The sequence below is a fragment of the Lissotriton helveticus genome, chromosome 3_1 (assembly GCF_964261635.1).
Source record: "Lissotriton helveticus chromosome 3_1, aLisHel1.1, whole genome shotgun sequence".
Lineage (NCBI taxonomy): Eukaryota > Metazoa > Chordata > Amphibia > Caudata > Salamandridae > Lissotriton > Lissotriton helveticus.
Window position 1 is genome coordinate 1903860503 of NC_136061.1, and position 26017 is coordinate 1903886519.

Genomic DNA, 26017 nt, shown 5'->3' on the forward strand with positions numbered 1-26017 from the left:
CGATTTAAATGGCCTGGCCGTGCACGGTGGCTCGCATGCCGTGGTCACAGAAGAATAAACAGGGACACAATTAAATTAAATTAAATAATTAAATTAAATAGATAATGTCGCTAATTAAGGTGGCCGAGAAGGCCCATCCGTGTGCGTCTGCCGATCTCGCGCTGTTCTCTCCTGAATGCGGTAGGGTGGCACGGGGACAGCACCTGAGGAAGGAGCCTCGCTGACAGACTTGCTCGCCTCCGCGGTCCTGTGCTGCGGAACCACAACCAACCGCACTACCGCACCACCTGGAGGCGCTGGGCATGTTCGAGCCACTGAGCACCCCCTCGCCCCTCTCGAATGGGGATCGTTACGAGTAGCGCAGAAGACAAAAACGTTGCACCCTCACACACACTCCCCACAGTGAGAATCACAAGTAGCAAGCGGGGGGAGGGGTTGCACTAGTATTCTATTCAGTTAACTTATGTTTCACAGACTTGCAATGTGCCAATATGTACTGCGACCAACACTTCAAGAGCTCGAATCCTGGCATGGCCTAATCAGCATGCCATCCTTCCGAAGTCGGTGTATAGAGTACCATTAAATGTAGGAGTCAGAATTTACTCGGGGCTGCGTACAGCATTCAGGAATACCTTGCCTCATGGCACATACATGAGAATGAGGGGGTGTAGGCTTCCTCGCTGATCTGCCCTCCCTCCCCACCCGCCCCAATAAAAAGGCTGCAACAGGCAGCGTCTGGCTTGAGTCTCAGTCGTGTTGCGCTGCTGCGGGACCACCAGTACGCAGTTGAAATGTGTGCCCTCTGCCTTGTGTGCATTGAAAGTTCTTAATTATGTCCTGTGTTAACGTGTAAATGTGAGCAGTCACATCCTGTGTAAGCGGACCTTTGAAAAACGCAGCTTTTGTACTAAAGAGTAATTATGCGGAGAGAAATGATTCGGAACTAACGTAAAGTGCTCTTGCCTCGTGCGAAGATGAACACTACTCACATTCCCTTCTTTCTCCGACAGCTGGTGTGAGCGGCCTCATGCACCTGTCTGCAATCCCAGCAGAACTAGCCAAACCCTCAGTGTTCTTCAGCGCGTGTGCGCCTCTCACAGCCCTTACTAACAAACCACTTGTACATTTGGCATGTCGCTCGTGCTTACTGCCCGGTGTACTAACTTCAGGAATGTAGAAGTAGCAGATGTCCGCTGTGTTGTAAATAACCCCCGGCTGTGCTGAAAGAGAAGCTTCTTCAGGCCTTACTAGTCTCACATCGTTGTCTCGCGGGCTCACCTCCTCTTCGCCTCCTCTTCACCTCGCCACAACCCGCGGCCGGAATAGTGTTTACTCGGTGGGGGCTGACGTGGTTTCGGTAGCCGCTGAAAGTGAGATTTGGTTCGAGCCGCATTAGACATAACTGGCGAAATCGGTTCCTGCTCTTTTTTTTGTCGCGCTACAGCACACCAGGGCATATTTATTCCTCTTCATGCTTGCAGGATGCGCACAAAGGCCCGGGAGGGGTGGGGAAGCGGGCAGGGCTGGGACTGCGCTGCTTGCAAGCTGATACCACCGGGCAGCTGTATTATTCAGTACGAGCAGTGTCCTGGTACAGAAAAACTTCGAACAAATATTTCATGCTACAGGCATAGTTAGTCTATTAACGTCCCATTAGCAGAAACGAGCTCCGGCTGGAAAGCGGACCACGCCATGACACCACCATGTTTCTCCGAGGTCAATCAGAAATGCCTCAGAGAAACGCCCCGTGATTTTCAGACTGGGGGGCATGTTTTTCTTTCTCTCCTCTTCCCATTGGCTGGAATGTAAAATTCCAGCCAATGGGAAGAGGAGAGAAAGAAAGTGAAAAACACTCCCCTCAATCCCAAAAAGACGGGGCTTAAATGGAAAGACGCCAGTCTACTCCAATGGCTGGCCAGCATTTAGGAGGCCAGCCAATGGAGAAGAGGGGCGGGTTCAAGCCCCACTCTGGAAAACATAAGATCTCGCCAGCGAGACTGAGCAAGCGCAGCCTACGCAGGCCGAGACCTACAAAGGGTAAAGGTTTTTAGACATTTAGCCGCCAGCACTTATTCCTATTCAGAAACCAGGATGTGGAGCCTAGGTGCGGCCCGAGCCTGTTTTCTCGGCACGAAACAGGCATATGTCCCGCTTTGCCTTCGTGCAACTGTAACTTCTAGAAGGACATCCCCCTATCTGTAGCATATTACATGTATCTCGTTCCCCACAGAATGTGAATCAAAACAACAGTAAATTAACTGTGTTTAATGTAGAGCGAAAATCTTTACACTTGAAATACATTGGAAGCAAAGCTCAGTGGTGCTGCAAAATGAAAGCACAGACGATTTAGCATTCGATCAAATTTTAATACTAGCTCCCCATTTTAATCAATCACTCACAACATGATGCTAATATATATTCTCCTACCCTTTCACAGATATTGCCTTCTTTCTCTCAGACCATATTTTCTCTCGGACATTTTCTCTTTGGACCCGAGCGCCTCATATTACAAGCCTTGTCCCTTTAAGCAGGTACTATTGTAACACGCTATTATGTCCTTGGGCCACATTTGCCTACATAAAACTTCTCTTCCCTTTCTTTACGCTTTCTGTAAAAGAGCTAGAAAATTGGTGAATAATTCTTAAAACATACACAGTCTGCATATTATCACCAATCTCTGCCCTAAATAAGTCATTTTATGTGCGTGGTTAATCTGACTGTTCTGAGGCTTGGTTTATTAGATCAATAAATCCCAACAGCGATTTCTTGTTATCAATTACCACCAATAAAAGTTCTAGAATGTTCCTATGTGCCATGATGTCTGGTTGAGTTGTAAAACCTTTTGTGACATCAGTCACTAGAGGGCCCCTTTAAGTAACAAAGACAAATAATACTCTGTGTCGGAGCTGCATTCATTGTCCCCTCACTATCGTGTGCTATCTATGTGGGTGAGTGTTGACAGGGCCGGTCCTAGGACTTCTGGGGCCCCGGGCGAAAGGGAGGGTGTGAGGCCCCTCTAATTTGCATGTAACATCACAAGGATTGACATCACAGAAAGTGACATCGCAGGACTATTGATCTTATTTGGCGTCACTGAAGAGACCTAATGTGGACATCAGTAACATGGACAAAAAGATAAATATACAAATGCAATAAGTCCATATATTTTAAAACTGTATAAAATTATTACATTTGTCACATTGGATGGAAAAGCTAGGTGCAGGTCTCACAAGAATGGATATTTTTTACTCCATGTTAACTGATTGTTTCCAGATGAGCGCATGATAAAAATCCCACAGCATTGTGGAAAATAAATTGAATGGCATCACTGGGAACATTTTTATAAAAGGGAATATAGAGCAAGATTAATTCGAGTTCAGATACATGTATTTTTCATTTTACTTTGAAAGCTATGTAACTCACTGACCTTAACACAAAAAGGCAGCTGAGAACCAAGAACCAGTGCTTTTGGATTTAGAGTACAGAATTATTCACTTTTCCTCACAAGGCTTGAGGGGATGAGAGCATGGGAAACAGGTGAGCAAATCTACATTTCTTATAAAAAGCAGATACAAGGAAAGATTGCAACCAAACAATGAAGATAGAGTAACTCCAACATTCTAGATTATTCTTGTTGAGTGGCTCCCTGGTATTGATTCATTAGGGAAGGTCTAGTATGTGTATGTGTGTGTGTTTAAAGTAAAGTTATGCTTTAGAATAGATTCAAGGGGTTTTCAAATCAATGTTTTTGATTTGGTATTAAACTGTAGGAAGGGTACTGGCCTGCTTTAGCGCTGGTGAAGCCCTGTGCGACAATGTTTGTTGGTGCCATCCAATGACGCCCTCCGCTACAGATTCCCTCACTAACACCCTTTAGCAGTGCCTCTCAAGTCTCCATAACCACACTCTCGCTCAGATGCATTACATTTTTTAATTACAGTGCCACTGATACCAGTGTAGGGTGTCAGAGCACTTTTTTTTGCAGAGTTTTATATAGCGCGAACTTGACCCGAACCGAACATCAGAGCGCTTTACATAGCACCAGTTACGTTACATGAGGACACACATTCATTTTTGTTAGGCATGGGGAGATTGAGTGATTTGCCAAGAATCATAGGATGTTTGGCGTCGTTACCGAGACTCGAACCCAGATCCTTAGGTCCGAGGTTGAGCGCCCTAGCTGTTAGGCATACTCCTCTCCCACACTTATTATCACATACATTACACAGAGACAATCATTCATACGTGTGTAAATCACTCTATAGGAAATGTTACGTACGGCAAAGGACTCACATGACAACACATGACAACCATACTAGTAGGAATTATAGTTTTATAGTGATTGGTCAGGAGAAACACAAACTATGAATTTAAAATGTAACACCATGGTTGGGGGTTCTCCTTAATAACCAGAATTGATTTTTACCTAGAAGAACCCTTTTTGGCAACATTAGGATAATCACAGACTGGGGGAAAAACATAATGCTCTAATTTATACCTTGCAGTTTGCATCAAGCTCTAAGATGACAGTTAACAGCGCACTGTTCTTTGTTAGGATTTCGACTTATAAACTGCAACAAACAAAAGGCTTTCTCTGACAAAAGCAGTAACCCACTGACCTATTTATATTATGTGCACTTGGTGTTCTGCATAGTGCGTGTTCTTTGCAGCAGGCACATTAACCGTCTGTACTACCTTTCCACGAATCAAAACTTCCACTTGACAAAACTCTATCTCTGACTAGGAAGAATATTAATCACCGGAATTATCATTACATTTTTATTGTTGCCGGAAATTGCTGGAGGCCAGGAGGAGGCATTAATTGCTTTTAAAAACATGACACCCCACCCGAAGTCAGCGCCAGGTGCGATTATACCGGCCTCCCTGCTCAAGGGTCCTGTGACCTCAGTGACAGTCATAGTCGCACTAAGGTGTGCTGCTTCGTAAGCCTCCGTGCAAAACTGGAGGTGAACTTCAGTATGGATTGTGGTTGCCAGACTTGCAAGATTAACCCATTCTTGCCACTGTTAGGGTCCACCAGCTGGTGCTAAGACAACAGGGCTTCTAAGGTCTTTCAGAGCCTTCTATGGTCTACCATGGGAATGTGCTCCCTCAGGAGAGTTGTCTTGCGGACAGGTCATGAAGGCTGAACCTGGTTCCCTAGTTACAAATTCAGCAGCTCTGGCCATGGTGCCACATCCTCTCCCCCACTGAACACCATACAGCCCCACTGAGAGTAACTCGCAGGGCTTTCAGCTACAACCCAATAGTGCCCCGCTATAAACACCTAGTTGTGACTCAATTGAATTTATGCACTAAACAAGAGTAATATGCTGCCTGAAAAAAACCAAGTTACAACATCCTGGAGAAAGCAAACACCCAAGGGAAAGCAAGATTAAGAAACACATGCGAAATGTAAGAAGGAACAACATAGTTAGTTACCTTAACACCTTTGCACTTATTATTCAGAAATCAGTGAGTGCTTTTGCCTGAAAAGTTAAGGATGTGACTACAAGTCCCAGGAAGGGGCATTTGGTTATCCAATCCACCCTTCAAGCATGTATTTCAGTACCTCCAGGAGTGTTGCACTTCTCTACCAGGAAAAACAATGTTGTTCAAAGAAAGACTAGAAAACAAAAGTAGCGCTTCACTGGTAAACTCTGTAATGTGGTGCTAATGTGCTTGGATTTGAATAAAATCAATTAGGCCACTTTGCGACCCACTGTGTCTTGCTTTCTTTATTTGGTTATATTTCCCATCTTGAAACGTATTTCTCTCCGTCCTGAGACTGCACTTTGGAATAGAAAAATGTCTAAAAAAGATTAACTTTCCAGCAAAAGTGTTTTTTTTTCTGGATTAATTTCACAGAAGAACAAATAAAAGAAAAGAGATAAGAGGGAGTAATACCCATTTCTTAAAGTTAGGGTTTTCAGTAAGTGCGGAGGAGCAAGACAGAAAAAGAGTAAGAGTAAGGGGGCGGCAGCTGCCAGCAGCAGTGCAGAAGTGGGCACTGTCCTTGTCCTCTCTGGACAAGAAGGAAAATGACAAAGTCTGACCTCCCTGCCCTGAACAGCCAAGCCTTATCTATAGGCTTTGGCTATTTCTGCCATCCTGGGAGGCGTGTTTAAAATGAAAAAGTAGGGGAACTAAATATATTAAATTAAAGAAGTAGGGGCAAAATGGATACAAGGCCCAGGGAAGGGGCCCCCCCACACCTGGGCCTTGCAGCTTCTCCAGCGCTTCGAGGCCCAAGGAAGGGGGCCCCCCACACCTGGACCTTACAGTTTACTCCAGTGTTTTTAGACCCAGGGAAGGGGGCTCCTCTCCCCTGAGCCTCGGAGCAGTAACGAGCAGGCACATTTCCATTAAAAAAAAAAATGTCTGTATCAGTGATGCGAAGGTTAACAAAAGCCAGTTGATCTGGCTGCTCCCTCCTCCCCTCACCCACCTCTCCTTATCTAAACAAAGGGGCCTTATGTCACCTAGAATGGCGCTGAGCCACCCCCGCACTGTGAGTTAACATCATTGCTGGTCCCTTCCCATTATGTTTGTCTCTTCCCCCACTGCACCCCCTGGAATGCCACCACTACCTCACCAGCAAGATCAAGGCGCCTCTTTTTGTAATATGATAGTGTGGGGCAGGGGGGCTCAGAGGAGCAGGGGGGCTAACTGTGGAAGTGTGGCTTTTCACACGGAAGCGGGGGGCCCCTGTGTTTTGGCTTAGCGCGAGGCCCTGGGCGGCTGCCCACACTGCCCATGCCTAGCGCCGGCCCTGAGTGTTGACAGTTAATTCATTCTGTGCCCCACAGTTGTTGACAATTGTAGTTCTACGTCAATGTTTGTGGCATGTCCAGGTTTTAGTTTTCAAAATCTGGTCAGTCTAACCTTGGACGTATGACTGCATCGCAAATTGTAATTTTAAATGAATTTGCGTAGAGCTTGCTCTACCCCCATTGGACAGGTGGCCCACTACGCCACGGGGGAGTGCTAGTTTCCGAGGTGCTGTGTTTACTATGTGGAAAGCGTTTTTGTGTCTCATGTGAGTGAGCACGGTGTTGAGTCGAGTCGCTTAAACAGTCCCGGTGGAGGACAGACCAATACCACACAAATATGCTCAGCGCAGGCATTTATTTGTGCAGAGCACGCTTTTAACCCACTACCGTATCTAGATACAGTTACTGCTAATTACTTCACGATTGCAGTGTGCGCGGTATGACGCACGCACTGCTGTGATCAGCAATGCATTCCAGAGCGTAGATTTAACAAGGCCCTCGAGTAATTAGATATCAATAGGCCGTAAATAAAGGCCAGGAGCATCACCAGCCGTGGAACGGGCTCTGAAACCGAACTAAACCACTCCCTGCACCTTAACACCCAGTGACCCTTTGAAGAGGCAAGGGTAACGCTGTGCCTCTTGCCCCTATAGCAGGAGGTTGTGAGGTGGTTTTGGAACAACCCCCATTGGCTATATAGTGGCTCATCTCGATAAACAGCTTTTGCCCTTTGTGTGGGATTAAACCAGGTTGCTAACGGTCTAATTATTTTTGCAATGTTTAACAGGCTGCGGATTTTAACTGCGGTTTGCTATCTAAATTGTTAGCAAGTTACCTGCACGTGTGTCCTTTGAAGCCAAGCTGCATGCGCCTTTCTTTTTCCAGCAACAAACACACCCCTCTCGGAAACTGAAACTAAATGCATAGCCACTCCCGGTCGCCTCGGCCTTACCCAATTAGGAAGCCGAATTTACGGGGGCGAAAGGAGTGCTGCAATTGTTACCACTCCATGCACCTTGAGCCAGCCCTGCCCCTTCCCATTACCCTGAATGGCGCTGCACTGACCGCACCCTGGGCCAATTCAATATCGCCCCATTTGAAACCTATTTACTGTCGCTTCATGCAGCCACTCCCACAAGGCTGATCATGTCACCTCCCTCCTCTCTCCTCGCTTGTGCCTCGAGGGCGAGGAATAGTTCTCGCCCAGCTTTTGCACATGCGCACATTGCGCAGGAAGACTCCGAGACAAAGTAAGTACAAAAAATATATATTTTAATTTACATAGTTTAAGTTTCAAGTTTCACAGGGGAGCACCAAACAGTGATCACTTCTTTAAACTGCTGCTCCATTGGTGTTCAAATTTGATTTCTCCCCCTTTAGTTTTCCTTTTCCCCGATGCTGGTAGGTGGGGCAACGCCCCTTAATACCAGCCGCCCCTGGCTGCTTGAAAGTGAAAGCGGGCATGGTGGGGAAAGCATGCTGTGCCCGCAGTATGAGAAACCCATTAAAGAAAGGCGTGCTTACAATCTAAATAAGACATGCCGTGTCGCATCCAAAGTAAAGGTGCCAGTCGCCATAGGTGTTTACAAATGCAGACAAGGCGGTACCAAGGAGGGACTAACAACCCTAACAACAACTCGCAAGCCAGCTTTTACGAAGGACTATGACACAGCAAATGAAAAATGTGGGTGGGGCTTCTCTTACATATTCCATCACAACAAGTCTCGCAGAGCAGCGCATGCGCTCTGACTCCGGCTAGACCTAAAAATGGGTATTTCCATTCACTGTGCTATATTACTGCTCTACTTACACCTAGTTCTGTCAGGTGTACATTTAGAAGTGAAGTAAATGTGTGAAAGGCATAACACATATGAGCATTTTACAAAGTTATAGTCTCAACATTTGTATACACCCTTCCCCGGACACCCTTTGGGGGCGAACACCCACTAGCATCACAAATGGATGCAGACCATCTACCCAAATGGCAGATGTTCTACGGTCATAATTTGCATACTTGAATATAGAATTCTGCAGATGATAATTTTATGAATCCGCAATTGAGAATTTTGTGTGCTAATGGCACTTTTTCCGTATGTTGTTTTTTTTTTTGAGCCATCAATACCTTTTGCATGTCTTGAAATTACAATCAAAATGCCATCTCTGCTATTTATTTAATAAATTGTTGTTTTGATTAGCATACTGTTATACAATGCCATTGTTCTAAGGAAATATTCTATATGATATTTCTTTGTAATCCCAATTTTAGGTGCTTCCAATGATGGCCCACTAAAGTTACTTCCGGAAAATCACTTTGATTTAGTTGTGATCGATGAGTGTGCACAAGCATTGGAAGCAAGCTGCTGGATCCCTTTGCTGAAGGCCAAAAAATGTGTTTTGGCTGGAGATCACAAACAGCTACCACCCACTATAATTTCTCACAAGTAAGAAAACTTAATATACAATTTGTAAACTGTTCACTCAGTTTGTAAACTATTTTAGGCTCCTAACATATCCCTCGCCACCTTATCAACACATTTGCCACCAGCAATAGTCACAGATGTGATGCCAGAAGTATTTCGAGCAACACATTTACGCTAGATTCCTTTTCGCTTTTTTGACATATGCTCTTCAACACATCTACAGGGGTAGTAGGCGCTATATGAATGAAATTACATTAGAATGCTATACTAGAATACAATGCAGTCAAATAAACCTACTATTAGATTCTTACGTCTTCTACTGCCAATTACTGGAGTTTGGCTTTACGATGTAATGATCAGGAAAACTGTTTTGAGATTTAATTTTCCAAAGCTTTGCACAGCCAATACTGTAAACTGTTACACACTCATCAAACATACCCACTCCTGTTCTCTAAGTGCTAGGTTGACCAGATTTTGAAAAGCAGAAACCGGGATAACCAGAAATAAATGTGGGACTAAGTGTAAACCATGATTTATTTCATGTATATGTGCTTAACCATAACAGGAAGTGTGTGTGTGTGTGTATCTATGTATGTGTGTATATATATATATATATGTATATATATATATATATAATATATATATTGCAAAAAGAAGCAGAAAACTCTGGGTAGTTCCCAAGTTTAGGTGGAGAGCAGCTCCTGTATATAGCACCCCACAACACTGAGCGGCACTCTGAATCTGCTTATCTCAAATGTCTAGTGATATTTTATTACCATAGGAAAAACCATCCCCTGCCACATACCAGCCTGTCAAGGACTGGACTCGGGGAAGCGCTCTTGTTTCCTTCGCACTTGTTGAAGAAAGAGTGACTCCTTTCAGTGTCCACCTTGCCACCCTGCACTTAACAGACATGTGAAATGTGTTGTAAGTCTCCTTAAGAGGTTCCCAGTTAGGAGAAAAAAGTCACAACAGGGTATAAAAACTACCTGGCAATATGAATAGCATTTAGTTGAAGATGAAGAACTTCACCAGAGTTGGGAAGCAACATACTAAAACCGCTGTGAGACAGAGTGGAGTAAAGTTTAGTATAAACTCCCTGGCTAAACTATTCATAATGGAAGAGCAACAGCAAAGAAAAAAAATGGCAAACGTATACCCAAGTTCTGAGATGGGTAATGAACATGCCGAAAAATTGGGTAATTGAAAGTGGTCTGACTCTTCCTTCTCAGAACTGAGCTCCATTATTTATGTATAGAACAGGAAATGGCTTCACATGAAAATGATTGAACACCATCTTGAAGAGGGAAGCTGTAGCAGCACAAACTGGAATTAAGTCATTTAAGCATATGCAGTGCTCAAACCCTGCATGTTTTAACTAAATGAGAATGCATGGTGAAGACCAAGAAGCAGACTAAACCTATATTTTTTTAAGTTTATGTCTGGTCATGTCTGCTCCATCGTGCAGTTCCCAACCAGTCATGAAGTACTAAGAGTCCCAATCTGTGGTTAAGTAGGCCCTGTTATTTTCTACTGGCTCTTTTTTGTTCAGTTTTACGACATCACAAGGTGTTTTGGGATTTCAAATGTTCTCCTGTGCTAGTTCACGTTCTGGTCTGTGACACCTCTTTACATATTGTTGGCATGAGGGAGCAAGATATCCCCACCACCTCATTTGCCACAGCATTCTCACCAGCATGTAAGAGGAAGAGTCTGCCAGAAGAGAAGTCACAAAACACACTATTTCCCCAGCTTCTTTCACACCTTATTATGTGGATGTTTACTAAATGCCTTAACCTTATCTGTCTGTGCGTTCGCCTGTCCATCCTAGTGGCGGTCACCACTGAGTATTTGTAGTTAGGACCACGTTTCCATAAGAAATGGATTTTTGGTGTGCTTAAAACTTTGGTACCTTTGAGGAATGTTCTGCAAAAAAAAAACCATCTCAACCACCTCCGCTCCTTCCTTCAAAGTTTTGGGGTGACTTGTCAAGTTGGGGCCATGAAAAAGAGGAGAGAGTCCCAAAAAACGTTTTTCCTTATGCAGTTTTCCATACAAAAATTGAGCAGTTATTTCGCAAATATGGCTGAACGAAATTACACCAAATTTTGGCAGAAAGCAAGATCGTGGCCCAGAAGCCTGCTTTCTGTGGTTTGGTGTAAATGTGTTCAGTAGTATTTGAGAAATTAGGGTTAAACTTTATGTATACATTGCGCTGCGAAGAAACCACGGACCCAGCAGATCAAAATATAAGATCTGATTCACTGCCATCTCATCAAAGATGTGGCGACAGCCATTTTAGGACTCAGGGACTGGCACAATTATTGTTATAGGGGAGTGGAATTGTGCCACCTTCCCTTAGCTTTACGAGGCTCCTGGTGCCCCATCCCCTGGGTCGGATATGACATTTAGGGGAGGGGACGTGCAGTCTCTCTCCCTGATCCTCAGAAAGGCGCCTTGGACCCTATCCCCTGGGGCCTTAGGCCCCCTTCCCCTAGTTTCTTAACCCAGGAACCTCAACCCTAGGGCTGACTTTTCAATTTAGGTGAGGGGGGCCTTGGGGCACCCCGCAGCCCCAAAAACTTGACAAGTTGTGCGTTTACCGGGGCACCCACTGCATGTAAAAAAAAACTATCTTTTTTTAAAAAGGGCTTTTTAGTAGTATTAAATAAAATAAAAAAACACTACGTCTCCTGGGTCATTGAATCCATGACCCCATGAGAGCTTAACATATTTTTTAAAACACTCCAAGTTGGATCTGTATGCTCTTTAGATGGATTGCAGGAACCATGTGTGGTTCATTCTGTGGCTTCACTTTGTGGCCGGCCTGAAAAATGTTTTTATAAAAGCCTCAAAGAGATGTTTAATTTGTTTTTTTTTAAGTGCCATATTGAAAATATTGTGACAATCAAGATTAATAAACATGCTATGTGTGAATTTATAAAATATACACTTGATTTTAGTAATTGGTGACTTTTTGATAAAGTCAATAGGTCTCCTTTGTATTGGCTGATGCACTGACCCCTTGATAAAACCAATAGGCCCCTTTTTATATTTTTATGTTCTGACCCTTTGAAAAATTAAATCTGTCTGCCTTACTTAAAATGATACCCTTTATATTGGTAAATGATGTAGCCGCTGTGCACGTCGGTGGGCACCCACGGGGTTGGGTCCAGGGCCTGGCCTGGCATCTTACTTTACATTAAAAAGACTTAGAAATTCTCTGAAAAAAACAAAACTTAAAAGGATATTCTAGGTAAAATTGTAATTATAGCCTACTTTACAGAAAAAAACTTAGAAATTCACAGAAAAAAAACAAAGCTTAAATGGATGTTACAGTTAGGTGAAAATGTCAGTTTAAACATAACGTTTTAAACCAACAAATCCACTGAATTTCACCAGTAATACTTATATCATATAACTATATTGTGTGCCCTAAAGTAACTATAACTCTCTCCCCACCATACATTCACACTTGCATACATAAAGCATATTCATGATGTATTTATAGCCTGTCTGGAGGAAAGAATTCAGTTTTAGAGATCTTCGCTATGATTGGATTCATTTGAAAAAGATTTTTATTGGTAAAACTTATTTATGAAGTTTGTGTTCTACATTTTGCTAAATGCCAGTTCTCAAAATTGCATTCAAACTTTCACAGGACAATTTAAAATGGAAGCTTCTGTTATAAGGTTAAATAGACCACATGATTTATAAAATATTCTACATTTATTGCCTTTTTTACTTGGATATTAAGCTTACAAATTGGTGTAAAACAAATGATTTCAATGTAAATGTATGTATGTAGTACTTTCTTTGTTTTCGTGCCTATTCTCAATGTTGGTTAATATGAACTGCCTATAGTATCGTTCTCCTACAGTTGACTTTGCTAAATTATTTTTTGTTGACGTAAATATTGTGGATACATTCACGTTCTCTTACCTCAGGTTTGTTAATTTATTCTTCCTGGCTCTAGTGCTGCTGCAAAAGGCCTTTCTCTGAGTTTAATGGAGCGTCTAATTGAGAAGTATGGTGAGAAGGTGGTAAAGATGCTGACAGTGCAGTACCGGATGCATAAGTCTATAATGCAATGGGCTTCTGAAGAATTGTATAGTGGGCGTCTGAATGCACACTCATCTGTTGCAATTCATTTGTTAAAGTAAGTTACAATATTCAAATTTTTTATTTTATTTTGTTTATTACTGAAAAGATGCATAGCTATCTTACTGTTCATCCAGTCACTAATGAAAATGAAGGTTTACTAAGTGAAAAATAAGTAAATGAGGTGATTAAAATCAGGAATATGCTTTAAGGTAACTGCTTTGAAGGTAAGTTGGTTTACTCGCTCGACTCATCAGCACACTAGGAGTCAGAGGCCAGATGTACGACCATTCCATTTTGAAAGTCGCAAATTGCAATTCTTTGCGGTTCACAATTTGCGACTCACAAAATGGAATTTACAACAGTGTCTGAGGCACTGTTTGTGATTCCTGAATGGTTCACAAGGGACCTGCCTCTTTAAAATTCATCAGGCAGGTCGCAATTTGCGACCCATTGTGAATGTCCGGCACTCAGAGGGATGGTGGCCGGCTAGTGTCAGCAGCCCACCATGTGTGTGACTACTTTTTAGGTCGGGCCTAGCGCAGCGCGCATGCGCTGCCCCAGGAGATGACCTCTTGGAACCACTCCAGCTTTTCAGGGAACTTGTGCGTGCGGCTTTTTTTTTTTTGTTGCACACATTGTATTGGCCATTGTGTGTGGCTTTCAAAATGAAAGCATGCTATTGGCCAAAGGCGGGTACATGTCCCACCTTTCCCACTAAATGTTTCGTCCCACGGCCTACAGCTGTCAGGAGCATGCAGCGGCGCGTATGATGCCATCTGTTCTGGTTCATATTTCAAAGGTCGTTTTTACTTTCGCATATGAGCTTGTTTTGTTATGACTCTTTCCTGAATCTGTGCAGAGTCCCTGCCTCTCTTCCCTCCGTTCTGTATACATTAGCTTCCCTCCATTAATAGGTGTTTATATTTCCAGAGATTTTGAGTTTGCTGAGAGCGTTGTGCCACATCCTCCCTTTCCCTTATTTTGTACTCTAATCTAATTATGTGGTATTGCTGTCCTCCTCCCCACAAATGCCCTTGCATCTGTGCGGGCTGCTGTCTTGTATTCTTTCTGTGAGCAGCGTATGCCCTCCCCTCCCCTCTTACGTGCCGCTCTGCCGTCCGTCTCTTGTTTTGAAAGCTCGCTCTCTTCCTTTGGGTCTGAGCTGTAGTAGCAGCAGTGTGCTTTCCCCTCCCCCTTTCCAAGAACAGTTCTGCGTTTTCCATAAACGTTCTCTTACTGTCGCTGACTTTCACTCCTGCAGTCCTTTCATAGCTCACTGCTACTCGCTCTTGGTACTAGAAGTGTAATGGAATCATGGCTTGCAGTTACACGTATTATGCTGCTCTTAACACCCCCTGGTAATCCCAGTAGTTGTATTTTACATCTTAGTACACTTCTTTAATCCTCATGTGGCTGAATATCACTCAACCGGCATGGGTCCAAGAGTCACTTGTCAACACCAAACAAGAGATGGAGTGGTTTTTTTTTATCATTCAAAGTACGTTGTAACTTTAAAAACACGAATGAGCGAATCTATAGTACAATTCTGTAACCTAGTGGCTTCCTCTGTGTTAGTACTATACGAGCGCTTCGTTCATGGTGAATACATGTTTTGAAGGGATCTCAGAAATCAGCCGGCTGAGCCAGTATGCGGACACACCTGTGGTGTGGCATGCTGGCTCTGCATGTGCTGTGAAGGTCATGGGTTCAGGCTTTGTCTGCGAGGAGTGAGGGAAGCTTGGCTCCCTGCCACCCTCTCCCTCCCCCGCCCTCTCGCTCTGCCTTGCCCAGGGACGGCTTGCCATTGGTGGAGAAAAAAAGACCATTTTCTATGTTACACAATGAAGATTTTATTGGCACGTTTTTTGAAGGACTGAGTTGCCCGTTTATCCTCGCTGTGCTGTTCATCCATTTCTCGTGCTGCTATATTACATGAGCGTGTGCAGGCAATATGTTAAAATGATTATTTACGTGGTTTTCTTGGACGTCAACCAGGCCGCAAGAACGCCTGGGCGCTGTGGAGCAAATGGGTGACATGTCTGCTGCCTAAACAGAGAATAAACACACACAACAGTGCAAAATCACGTTTACATTCAGGCGTTGCAGTACGTTTACATTTGTCAAATAGCAGAAACATGTTCAAGCATGTATAATGTGTACTTTGACACATAAAAAGGTAATATTTCCTTGCATGGGGAAAATATCTGACTGCATAACATAAGTAATTGATTTGAAATCTAGCTCTGTAAACTATCCAAACAGGCGAGCAAAATCTATCACCTGCACGTGGCCAAGTTGATCACATTTTAGTGTTACTACTGCTTGGTCACAAAATGTTTGAATGTGTTTGAACTTGTTAAATGTGTTTAAGCTTGTTTACACTTTATTTGTATACCTCTTTCAAGCTTGTTTTGTGCTACTTTAAATTGTTGTACAGTTGCCAAAACAGGATAAAAAGAGAGCTCGAAGCATTACATGATTGACAAGCCTCATATGCTTTCAGATGAATTTCAAATCCCGTGCAGGCTATATTAATTGCATTTCACCATGCTTCGCGGAAGGCCAGCTGCTAATAGGAACGGCGCACTGACGTGCCACTGACGATGGGCAAGACCCTCATTCGGCCACCATTTTCCCAGCCTCAATGAAACTATACCACCTTTATGAAATGAACCCTTTTATGGTCAGCTGTTTGCATTTGGGTTTGGCACAGCCAGGCTGTAAGAATTTTGGTCACACCTGCCCATGCGAACGTGGGCCGTCTGTGTGGGTATTAATGAAGCTCGTCAGCTAATATGATTTCATTATGGTGGAATGTGTATGTGAGTGTGACACCACAGAAAGGGTGCCAAGGCAGCACACCTTGCTGTGAGCACTGGTATATGTGTGTTAAAAATAAATAAAGTGAAAACGCTTGTTTTGAAATGTGTGTATCTTGGAGGATGTTAGGTTTTTTTTTCTCTCACTGCTACAGAAACAAACCTCTGCCAACTGAAAAACGATAACAGAGGGATGTCTGTGGAATAAGGTTGACATTATTTAAAACTGCTTATGTTGATTTAAATAATGTGCTATAGTTCGTGTTCTGTACTAAGTCTGGAGTAATTTGGAGGGCAAGGCAGTACCGGAAGTTCACAAGGCGGTTGGTGTATAGTCCCCTCAAACAAGAAAACGGATTAGCTTGTTGCTATGGCGCCACCTGCTGCCTGGATCTTTTAGGGTGGCTTTTTGTATTGTCTATTAGATAGACTGAGAATAGTCAATGGCCCACGACTCCCACTGTCGCAGAATCTTTACATACTCAGAAATCCTGAGAGTTCACTTGGTGGAAGTAAGATTAGGGCTTTAAGTGGGCCGGGTCTTGTCGGTGCTCAGCACCGGCAGTTCGATAAAGCAGGTGCCGCACCGAGTCTCTATCGGGCTCTTCATTTTTGCCCTCAGGGTGAAATTAAATCTTCCCTCTGCAGCAGTACCACCCTTCCCTGCCTTTGATGTAACTTCATTGAACCTCGCTATAGTACTTTCACAGTCTCATCATTTCAGAAATGAAGCATGTTCAATATTGTATAGAACAAAGCCATAGTTGTTTCTGATTTACACGAACAACAACCATTGGCAAAGCCAATAGCCCTAGCCTGTTGTACATGTAATGTTACTTGTTGTACCAGTATTATATATCTGCATGCAAAGACAGAAGCAGCAAAATACTAGTTGGGCGGCTCACTAAGTACAGATTTTTAGCCTGTGTATATTTAAGCCACCAACTTAATGACATCTTCTCCCCACCCACCCTTTTGCTTCTCCCTTGCAATATTGCCAAAATGTTGGATGTGGGCATGCTAATAGGGGATAATCTGCTGCATGGCTAAACTTATAAGGTCCCAAAGGTGAAACCTATTGGCTTTGCCAATGCTTGTTTAATAAAGCACTTTTTTAGGTTGCGCTTGGACAGTGCTTGCGCTGCTCTGCGAGCCACGCTGTATTAGAGTATGGACTTGAAGCTCCGCCCACATTTTTCATTGACTTGTGTCATTGTCCTTTGTAAATGCTGGCTTCTGATTCCTTAATAGGCTTGTTAGTCCTCCTTTACTTCATTTGTAACCTCCCATGAGGACTGGCTCTTTTACTTCTGTTGTTAATCGTTATGTCGTATTTAGTCTGTAAGCACTATTTTCTTTAACGAGTGTCTCCTACTGCAGGCACGACATGCTTGTCTGCCACATTCAGCACACCAGGCGTGCTTTCACTTTCCAAGTAACCCGGGACAATGAGGGCCGCTTCTTTGAAATGAAATAGTTCTCGCATTTACACAAGTTTGATCCTTTTATTTATGTGTTAATTATTAAAACAGATAAATAAAAGGGATTCTCATTTACAGTGCCAATAGCTTCAACTCTCGCAAATACAAGACCTATTGCATTACAAATGCTTGTTTTTTTGTGAAATTTAGCCCATTTTCCTTTCATTTTTTTAAGAGCAGGCAGTGGTACTCCTGCTCTTAAAAAATATTTGCACCCACATTCGCAATAGGGAAGAGGCCCCATGGGGACCCCTTCCCCTTTGCGAATGGTCTATCATCAACTTTCCATTGGCAGTAAAATGCAAATGTTTTGCAACCGCATTTTGGTAGCAAAACATTCATACATGGCCCTGCAAGTCGCTATTAGGAAGGGACGCCCTTGGCACACTCCATAATAGCGTCGCAAACCATATTTTGTCAGTCGTAATAGGTTACTGACTCGCAAAATAGGGTTTGTATATGCCACAGACCTATTTAGTGGTCGCAAATGGCCCGATTGGTTGTTTGTGACCACTAAATGCGGTCGTACATGTAGTCTCTGATGTCTGAGAGTGAGCCAAGCTGCACACAGGCAACTGACATGGTGGCTGTTGCATCATACTGTCTTGTCTCACCTCTATTAAATCATTTTTCTGATCAGATTTGGGATTGGTGCCCTACCCACTATCATCCTTTTCAACCCCCACCCCAGTTCTGTGGCTGCCCTGCCCTCACTTTGGCACCCATCACTGGAGCCCTGCCGTTATTTTGGTGGCTGTCAGTTAGCATAACACCGTCTACTGTTCCCTCCATCCTTTATCGCTCTGTGTTTTTTAATGAGCTCCAGCTCGTATTTTTTATAAATCTACTGTGTTGCTAACCCAGGTAGCAAGTAGCTCTCAGCAATATGAATATCTTTCTGTTCTTCCTCCTATGAAAAGAAGCCGTCTGAAAAAGTAGGTCAGTGCATGTTGCAGTTTCTCCCTTAAGATGAACAGGCAGAGATTAGTTTATGTACCACAGCAACAAACCTAGTCCTCTGGGAGCCGAATCTATAATTAATAGTTTTGAAACTGAAATGGAAGATGGTTTCCTTGGGGATCCCGATATCCCTTTAATAAAGGACATGAGTAGGTTGGAATTATGTTTACCTGCACATTGTTATAGCAAGATGTTACCTCATTTTAGCAGGATTGTGTAGGAACATATTCATATAGCTAAATTGCACTGATTTCGATATGTTTGAACATCATTCAACAATTAATCAAAGGTTTTAAACTAAAAGCTAATTATTGTGCGCAAGCACAATAGTGCCTGGCTGCAGTTAGACTTGCACTCTTCCTGTCCAGTTTGAATAAGAATTGACCAATTCAATAGATCTTACTTTTGGCGACCTTTTGGCTTTGGCAGTGCTGCTGATGCCCATTCAGCATTGGCAAAAAAAGAAATTTCTGCCGATGCAGATTGGCATCGGCAAAAAAGAGACCTAAAAATAGCCAGCCAGCACAATGATGTGTACTTGTGCCTGTATAATCACATAATTTATTAACACTTTTAATTTACCTTGCCAAGTAAATTAGAAGTGCATAAAAGTGTATTTTAGAAAAAGGAGTGGCCCGGTAGAAGACTATGGAAAAAACAGTGTAAGGAGAGGTGTGGAAGCAATGGAGAAGCAGGGGTAGTAGAGCAACTCTACAACGTGGGGCAGTGCTGAGCAACATGGAGTGGTTGAGCAACAGAGGAGCTGCAGTTAGGAGGTGGTTTGAGGGGGAAAAATGTCAAAAGCTGAGCAGATCCAAGGAAGCAGCAAAAGAGCTGGAGGAGTGGGAGCAGCACAGTGAGCCCAGGGGGGGAAGATGTGAGGAGCATAGCAGCACACAAGGGCAAGAGCAAAAAACACATGCATGACAAGTTATCCACTCAGAAGGAGGATAAAGAAGCCATGCCCGGGGAAGGGGGAAACACAATAAGAGATAAGAAAGTCATTGAATAAGAATCAAGCAAATGGGTATGACAAGAAAGTTGGCCACTGTTAAACAGTGGACTGACTCAAATCTTACTTCCCACTGTGAGAGTTACTACAGTTTCTCCTGTCATACTGCTCCCTGTTTCAAGTTTCTGTATCGGGCTGCGGAAGACCAAGTTTGTTCAGATTATAAATCAGGTTTACATAAAAGGGGTGACCCTGTGTCCCTCAGAACCTGGGTAAGCGTGGTTGAATACAAAGTGGTTCTGTCGGGTAGCGAGAAATTGCTTTAAAGAATGGTTAATTCAGTTCAATCTATACGTAAAGTAAACCCTCTCGGAACAGTCCAATCAAAAAATATATAATCTTTAATTGGGGGGGGGGAGGGGAAAGGGCCAGTATGTTCAATTGAACATACTGGCCCTTTCTCCCCCCCCACCCCCCAATTTCACTGTATATATTGTATATATGTGTCACTGGATTGAATGCACTGATCACTTTGTTCACTGACAGTCACGTGCACCACATGTTTTTTGTAATGATTTTACCATTTATTGAAACTTGTGTTATCACAGAATGAAGTAATTCCTGTGTATTGTGCATATTTGTTAATATAAAGATTATATATTTTTTGATTGGACTATTCCGAGAGGGTTTACTTTACGTATAGATTGAACTGAATTAACCATTCTTTAAAGCAATTTCTCGCTACCCGACAGAACCAGATTATAAATCAGACATAAGCATAAACAGCTTTCTGATGCTGTCGGCATAATACGCTCTGGAGGATGGTATAAACCTGTTTGCTCCATTAGTGCAAAACCTATTTGTTCATTCAGAAATCAAAAATAATTTAAACCAGTGACCTAATATATATTTGCCTGTCAGTCATCTAATATACAAAAGTAATTATGCTTTTCAAGGTAAAATTACCATGGTAAATTACATTTAGTATTGTTTTACTTCCCGACTGTACAACAAATTAAAATCAGTTTTATCATTTTTTTTAACTTGGTAGCAATGGATAAAAAAAACTAAATAGTTTGCAAAACTGAGGTGAGAGAAGGAGAAAAAAATCAGTCTGAACCACTGTTTCTCGGGTTTCCAGAACAAGCAAGATTCTGACGTGGTAGCTCTCTCGGCTCTTAACAAGACCGGCCTAACTTTGTGATTTGTTTAGAGGAGGCAAGGACTTCACAAGTTAGGCATAGAGGCCATGAAAGATGAAACAGAGAGTGAGGAGGAGCAAATGATTGCAAGCCATGCGTTATTTTTTTAATGGTTTAAATTACTCAGTTGACAGGATCATATGAAAATGTGAAAGACTAAGGGCCTAATTTACGAGTTTTGCGGTGCGGGGTGGCACTCTACCGCCCGCATCGCCAAACTCTACTGCCAGCCGCCCAGCAGATTACAAGTTTTCTGGCAGGCTGTCCTTTGGTGTTCCCACGGCAGTGCCGTTCAAAAAGGCTCCGCAAAGGGAACGCCAAAGCAAGTTCCAGCACGACATGGACTGTTATGTCCATGCCGTGCAGGAACTGGACTTGCATGTAGATGGGGCACACCATGCTCCCCCTTACATGCACCAACATACATAGGGTAAAGGAGGCCCAGTAGGGCCCCTATTGTTTCCTGGCCATCAGCAGTTTCATGGATTAAGAACCTCCATGAGACCGCTGGCGGTCAGGAAACTAGTCATATGCATGGAGGTGCCACAGCAGCACTCCCAGCATATTGTGAGCCCCTGAGCACCGCGCCACTTCCAGGGAATGCGTTCCCTGTCGGTTGCGGCAGTCCAATGGCGGTCTGACCATCAACGTTGTAATACGGCTGTCAGACCACCAGTGCGTGGAGGCCGGACCGCTGCGTCACTGAGTTTGGCAGTCCACAGGCTGCCAAACTCCTAATCAGCCCCTAAGTAAGTCATGACATTGTTTTTATTTGATGATCAAGTCTTCCTGCAAAAATTCGACAGGGCCCCTTGGGTATATCATTTGTATCCTTAAATGCAGATTTGTTTTAAAATTGTGCAAGCAAACTGTAAATTGAATGATTATTTTATCATGCTGAATTGTGATTGATAGATATCAACAATCTCCTCGTAGTATGGAGTGATTCTGAGTGCTTTGCTGTTGTATCTTTTAGAACGGAATGAATAATTCATCTCTGATTCACTGACACCATTAGCAGAAAATGTATATCTGATTCAGTCAGATGGTTATGTACAGTAATCGCAACAGCAATACATACTGAACCTACAGTGGGTAAGGCCGCTTTGTAATGCACATAATGCATCCATAGTACCTAAAGGTGACCATTCGGTATATCGAAATCGTAGCGCAAATGCTTCATATAAAACGTCACAATGAAATTAAATGGTGGAAATATCTTAAATTTGTGTTAGAAGGAGCGACCATGAAAGTCTTTAAAAACCCAAAAGACCACTTATTACACTATATGACCATTAGAGAACGTGAAGTAACTGAACGCATAATGGGAATTTAAGATGTCTTGCACCTACCCAAACTTGTCTCATTGGCCTATAAACATTGGAACATTTTTAATTCAGATATGTATTTAGGGCCTTTTTACAAGTTTGGTGGTCAGACTGCCATAGAACTGCGTCCACCCCCGCCAGCAGCCCACGGTGCTGGCAGTCCAAAGACCGCCGTATTACGAATTGACCACAGGGCCAGTCGTGTGGAGGCGGGGATCTTGTAGCAATGGTGACTACTTTTTTTTAAATATATTGATGCCTGTGTGTGCATTTTGACTACATATGTGTTGGGTACACACATATGCATGATATATGTGGAAAAATATCATATACACTTTACCGGGGTTCAGCCAATATGTGGGCAGTCCTGGCAATCGGTAAATGGTACGAAAAGACTCACCTGTATATTGCCGCACACAGGGTCTTAATCCTCGGGATGAAGATCCTGCTGTGAAGTGGAGGCCTGGAGATAAAAGAAAGGGGTGAGTACGCACCCCAAATCCTTCGTCACTGCCTCCTTGAAGCAGGCGGTCAGACTGCCACGGTCCACTCGTGGATCAGGCAACCCGTAATACGCACAGCAGTGCAGATCCCCCATACCTCCCTGTGGCGGCTGACTTTCCCCGACTGCGAAACCAGCAAGTCTTGTATGCAGGAGTTTGTGGAAAAGAGATGCACTTGTATTTCCAGCAAAAGCTGGCCTGACAGAAAGTTTATTATGTGTATGTCGTTGTAAATATCACTGGCTGTTACCATTTTTGGCCTGTGACTTGTTTACGGGTAGGGTAGTTTGAAATGGTTGTGTACTAATGCATACATGTAGTGAAAGTTTTATTTTGGTTCATGATGGCTATAACCTGCTTGCACACTTCATATATAAAGATAAAGGTAACCTTCATCATTTTTGCTATTAGTTATGGTGAGCAGTGTTATGTGAAATCTAGTGACTGAGTTTAATCCTGTGATCAGTCAGTGTCCTGATTTTCTCATTACCTCATGCAAGTATAACTTATCCCGATTTTGCAGGATGTCCAGTGAATACAGTCACAAGGACAATCCTCACTTTTCTAGAGGGAAACCATGTACAAAAACTCTGGTTTCTGTTGGCTGGGGGAGTTTTTATTTTATTTTTTAATTTGAGAGGTCAATATGCATAAACTCTGATGGCAAACTCCATGACAGATATGTTTACGATCTTGGACTTAAAATAAACACCTTCTTCTTTTAGTGCTTAATACAGTTTGGGGACCGGCCCGAGACCTACCCAATCATCCCTCCCTCCAAATGGGGATTCCTGTAAGGGAGAAAGAGACCAGCAGAGACCATTGCTGCGTTAGAGAATATACAATTTTCAGGCCGTATTTATTACAATCAACATAAATACAACATTTTATATAAACAGAATTATACAATTATCCAAACTTTCATGTGACATTTACAATATTTACATCAAGAATCCTTTGACTAGAGGAACTAATACAGGTCATCGCCTAGCAACAGATCCTCAAAAGGAGTCCTGGCTGGCCACCCCCTGGCACCATAGCATTGTCTATCCAAATGATTTGGGACCGTGGTTTCCATACTGCAAGTTGCATATCACAAGGTGAACTCGCCTGCCACCTCAAAAAAGAGGGTGCGTGGGCCAGCATGAAAACTGGAACCCCAACATACCATGCCAGAGCCAACACAAGAAGGGATCCCCCCTGGTACCCAATGGGATGGGCCTGGGCAACCAGGCCATACCTTGGTCCCCTGTCGCTGATGCCATCCCCCGACATTCTCCGGGGCCATGTAATGGAGTACCTTGAGAAGCCAGGGACAATCGCTGTAGTGGGAGTCCCAACCCCTTCCTTACCTCTCATCGGCAACTCCAGCCCGAGTTTTAAGCCAAAGGCTTCCTAATTCAGAATTCGCCTGCACTTCAATTACTGATGCCAAGGTTGTCCACCTGTTTTGTGATCAAACATGACTCGTTCCCTGCCCCACAAAAATAGACTGTCTACGAAGATGGGAGGGTGAGAAAAAATGCAGCTTCACCGCCACGCTCCCCAGCAGTCGCAGCATGGTCAAGGGCGCGGGCTCAGCAATGAGGTCGTCTGGGGCAGCCAAGAGAGGAAAAAACAGGTAACTGTGTGGGGCTGCATTCCCCCTAATATCCTCAACTGGCTGCCCCCACGACCGCCCAGGTGTCTCCCTTCACCTCCACTGGCCTACTGGCCAATTACCTATCCTGTGCATCCCGCTCGCGAAAATTCAAAACCATGGCACCACCTTGGGCGCCGCCAGGCACCGGTCTGAACCGGCCTCGTGAGGGTAGGACTACAGCCTCCGATTCCGAGCGGAACCGACACTACACATTAGTATCTACACGAGCCGGAACTGATGCTGTGCAACTTTGACCTTAATGGGGTTGTGTTTTTATGATGTACAAGGTACCACTTTTTAGGGTTCTGTAATGGTGGTCACGTATACACTTTATCCCTTGTTGACCACTACCAAAAAGTGTAGGTAGATCTAAATCTGGTCCGGATGAATTGCGATCTAATAAGTTAATGGGCAAGAAACATGTTGACCTTTTTTCATCAGCGCATATACTCCACATCCCTAGGTTGAAGATACAAGCCTTATTTTACTTTTAATTAGGGCATCACTTCCCTACACACCACTTTTTCACCTACACTGATTTAGGGCCCCACACGCACCTCACCCACCGGCATAAGGAAAAAAGATCTCCGCCAAGAAGGCCCCATCACGGGTGCCGATCGGGTATTGCAGCGCCGACCCGATAAAGAGCAGACCAGATGATGAATCAAGTTACCTAGCTGGCTGGGTGTGTGAAGGTCTTTTTCTGAAAGGAGCAGTTTCTTCTCCCGACTTCTGTGACTCCATACCAGTTATGGAGCCCTTACATAAAACACACTAAACCCTGCTTTTTATGTTAGGGACTGCATACCGATTTTGTTTAGTTTAAGTCACGGACATGTATGCTGGACCTGGATAAATAACCGCCCCTTCTTCCCTCCCCTTGTCTGAACCGGTCCACACCTGTCTTGGGGGCCTGCCATTAGTTGCCATTGCCCCCCAGGCCAAAATGTTAGTTATTTATTCTATTTCTAAATGTTTAAAGCCTTGCAAATATTTTAATCTTTACACTGTAGCTTTGCATGAAATATGATCTAACGTAGTGCCAAAAAAAGAGACTTGTGAAGTTGTTCTTGAGGTGGTCTGTGACTTCTCAGAACAAAGCGAGGATCCTGCATAGCTAATTGTACCCTCTGGCAGATCCGAGGTAGTCTCCATGCTTGTCCATCCTTGTGAGCTATGCCCACCAGAGCGTTGGTGAGACCCCTGTCTGTGTACATAGGTTTGTAGATCACCACACTAGCTGCTGCATGGCTCCTAGAGTAGGGAAATATTAAAAAGGGACTAAAAATATTTTGGCTCTGGTGATATCACTCCGTTTCTGTCAAAACGTGCATGAGGTTTTCACTTAAGAGCGTATATAGGAATACTTGATAACAATTAAAGAACAGAACGCACAGTAGACTTAAGTTAACAATGTAAAGGAGCGGCATGATGTTGGCTGGTTCATTGGCATCTGATATATTCCAAGAAAAGTAAATGTGAAAGTAGGGAGAATGAGTAAGACATAATGAATGCAAACTGATTTGAGAATTGAAAATAAGGTAACCAAAGGGTCTGAATGCTGAAAACACTGTCTGTATTTAATGCACTAAACATTTCAGCTCTGCATCCTGAGATGTTCAAGTTGAGAGGTTTTTAATGGAGAGTGAGCCAGCAGAGTGACAGGACTGTACTTACTCTGTACTATAATTATGTGATGGTGTAGGAATAATAATATTGGTCAGGCTTGACTGTGGTATTATATGGTAATTTGATGCATGAAAACTGTTAAAATATATATTTTTAAAAATGCAGCCTGAATTAGTATAAGGTTTTATTGTGCTAAGATCCTAG

At 43.4% G+C, this 26017-nt stretch overlaps 1 protein-coding gene across 1 annotated transcript in view; it reads left to right on the forward strand.

Moving 5' to 3' along the window:
* Window positions 1-26017, forward strand: part of IGHMBP2 (immunoglobulin mu DNA binding protein 2) — a 326225-nt gene that overhangs the window by 180640 nt on the left and 119568 nt on the right. Inside the window, exons 8-9 of the mRNA XM_078682888.1 lie at window positions 9040-9214; window positions 13170-13352. Coding sequence (XP_078539014.1) covers window positions 9040-9214; window positions 13170-13352 — 358 coding nt within the window. The remainder of the gene's footprint in view (window positions 1-9039; window positions 9215-13169; window positions 13353-26017) is intronic.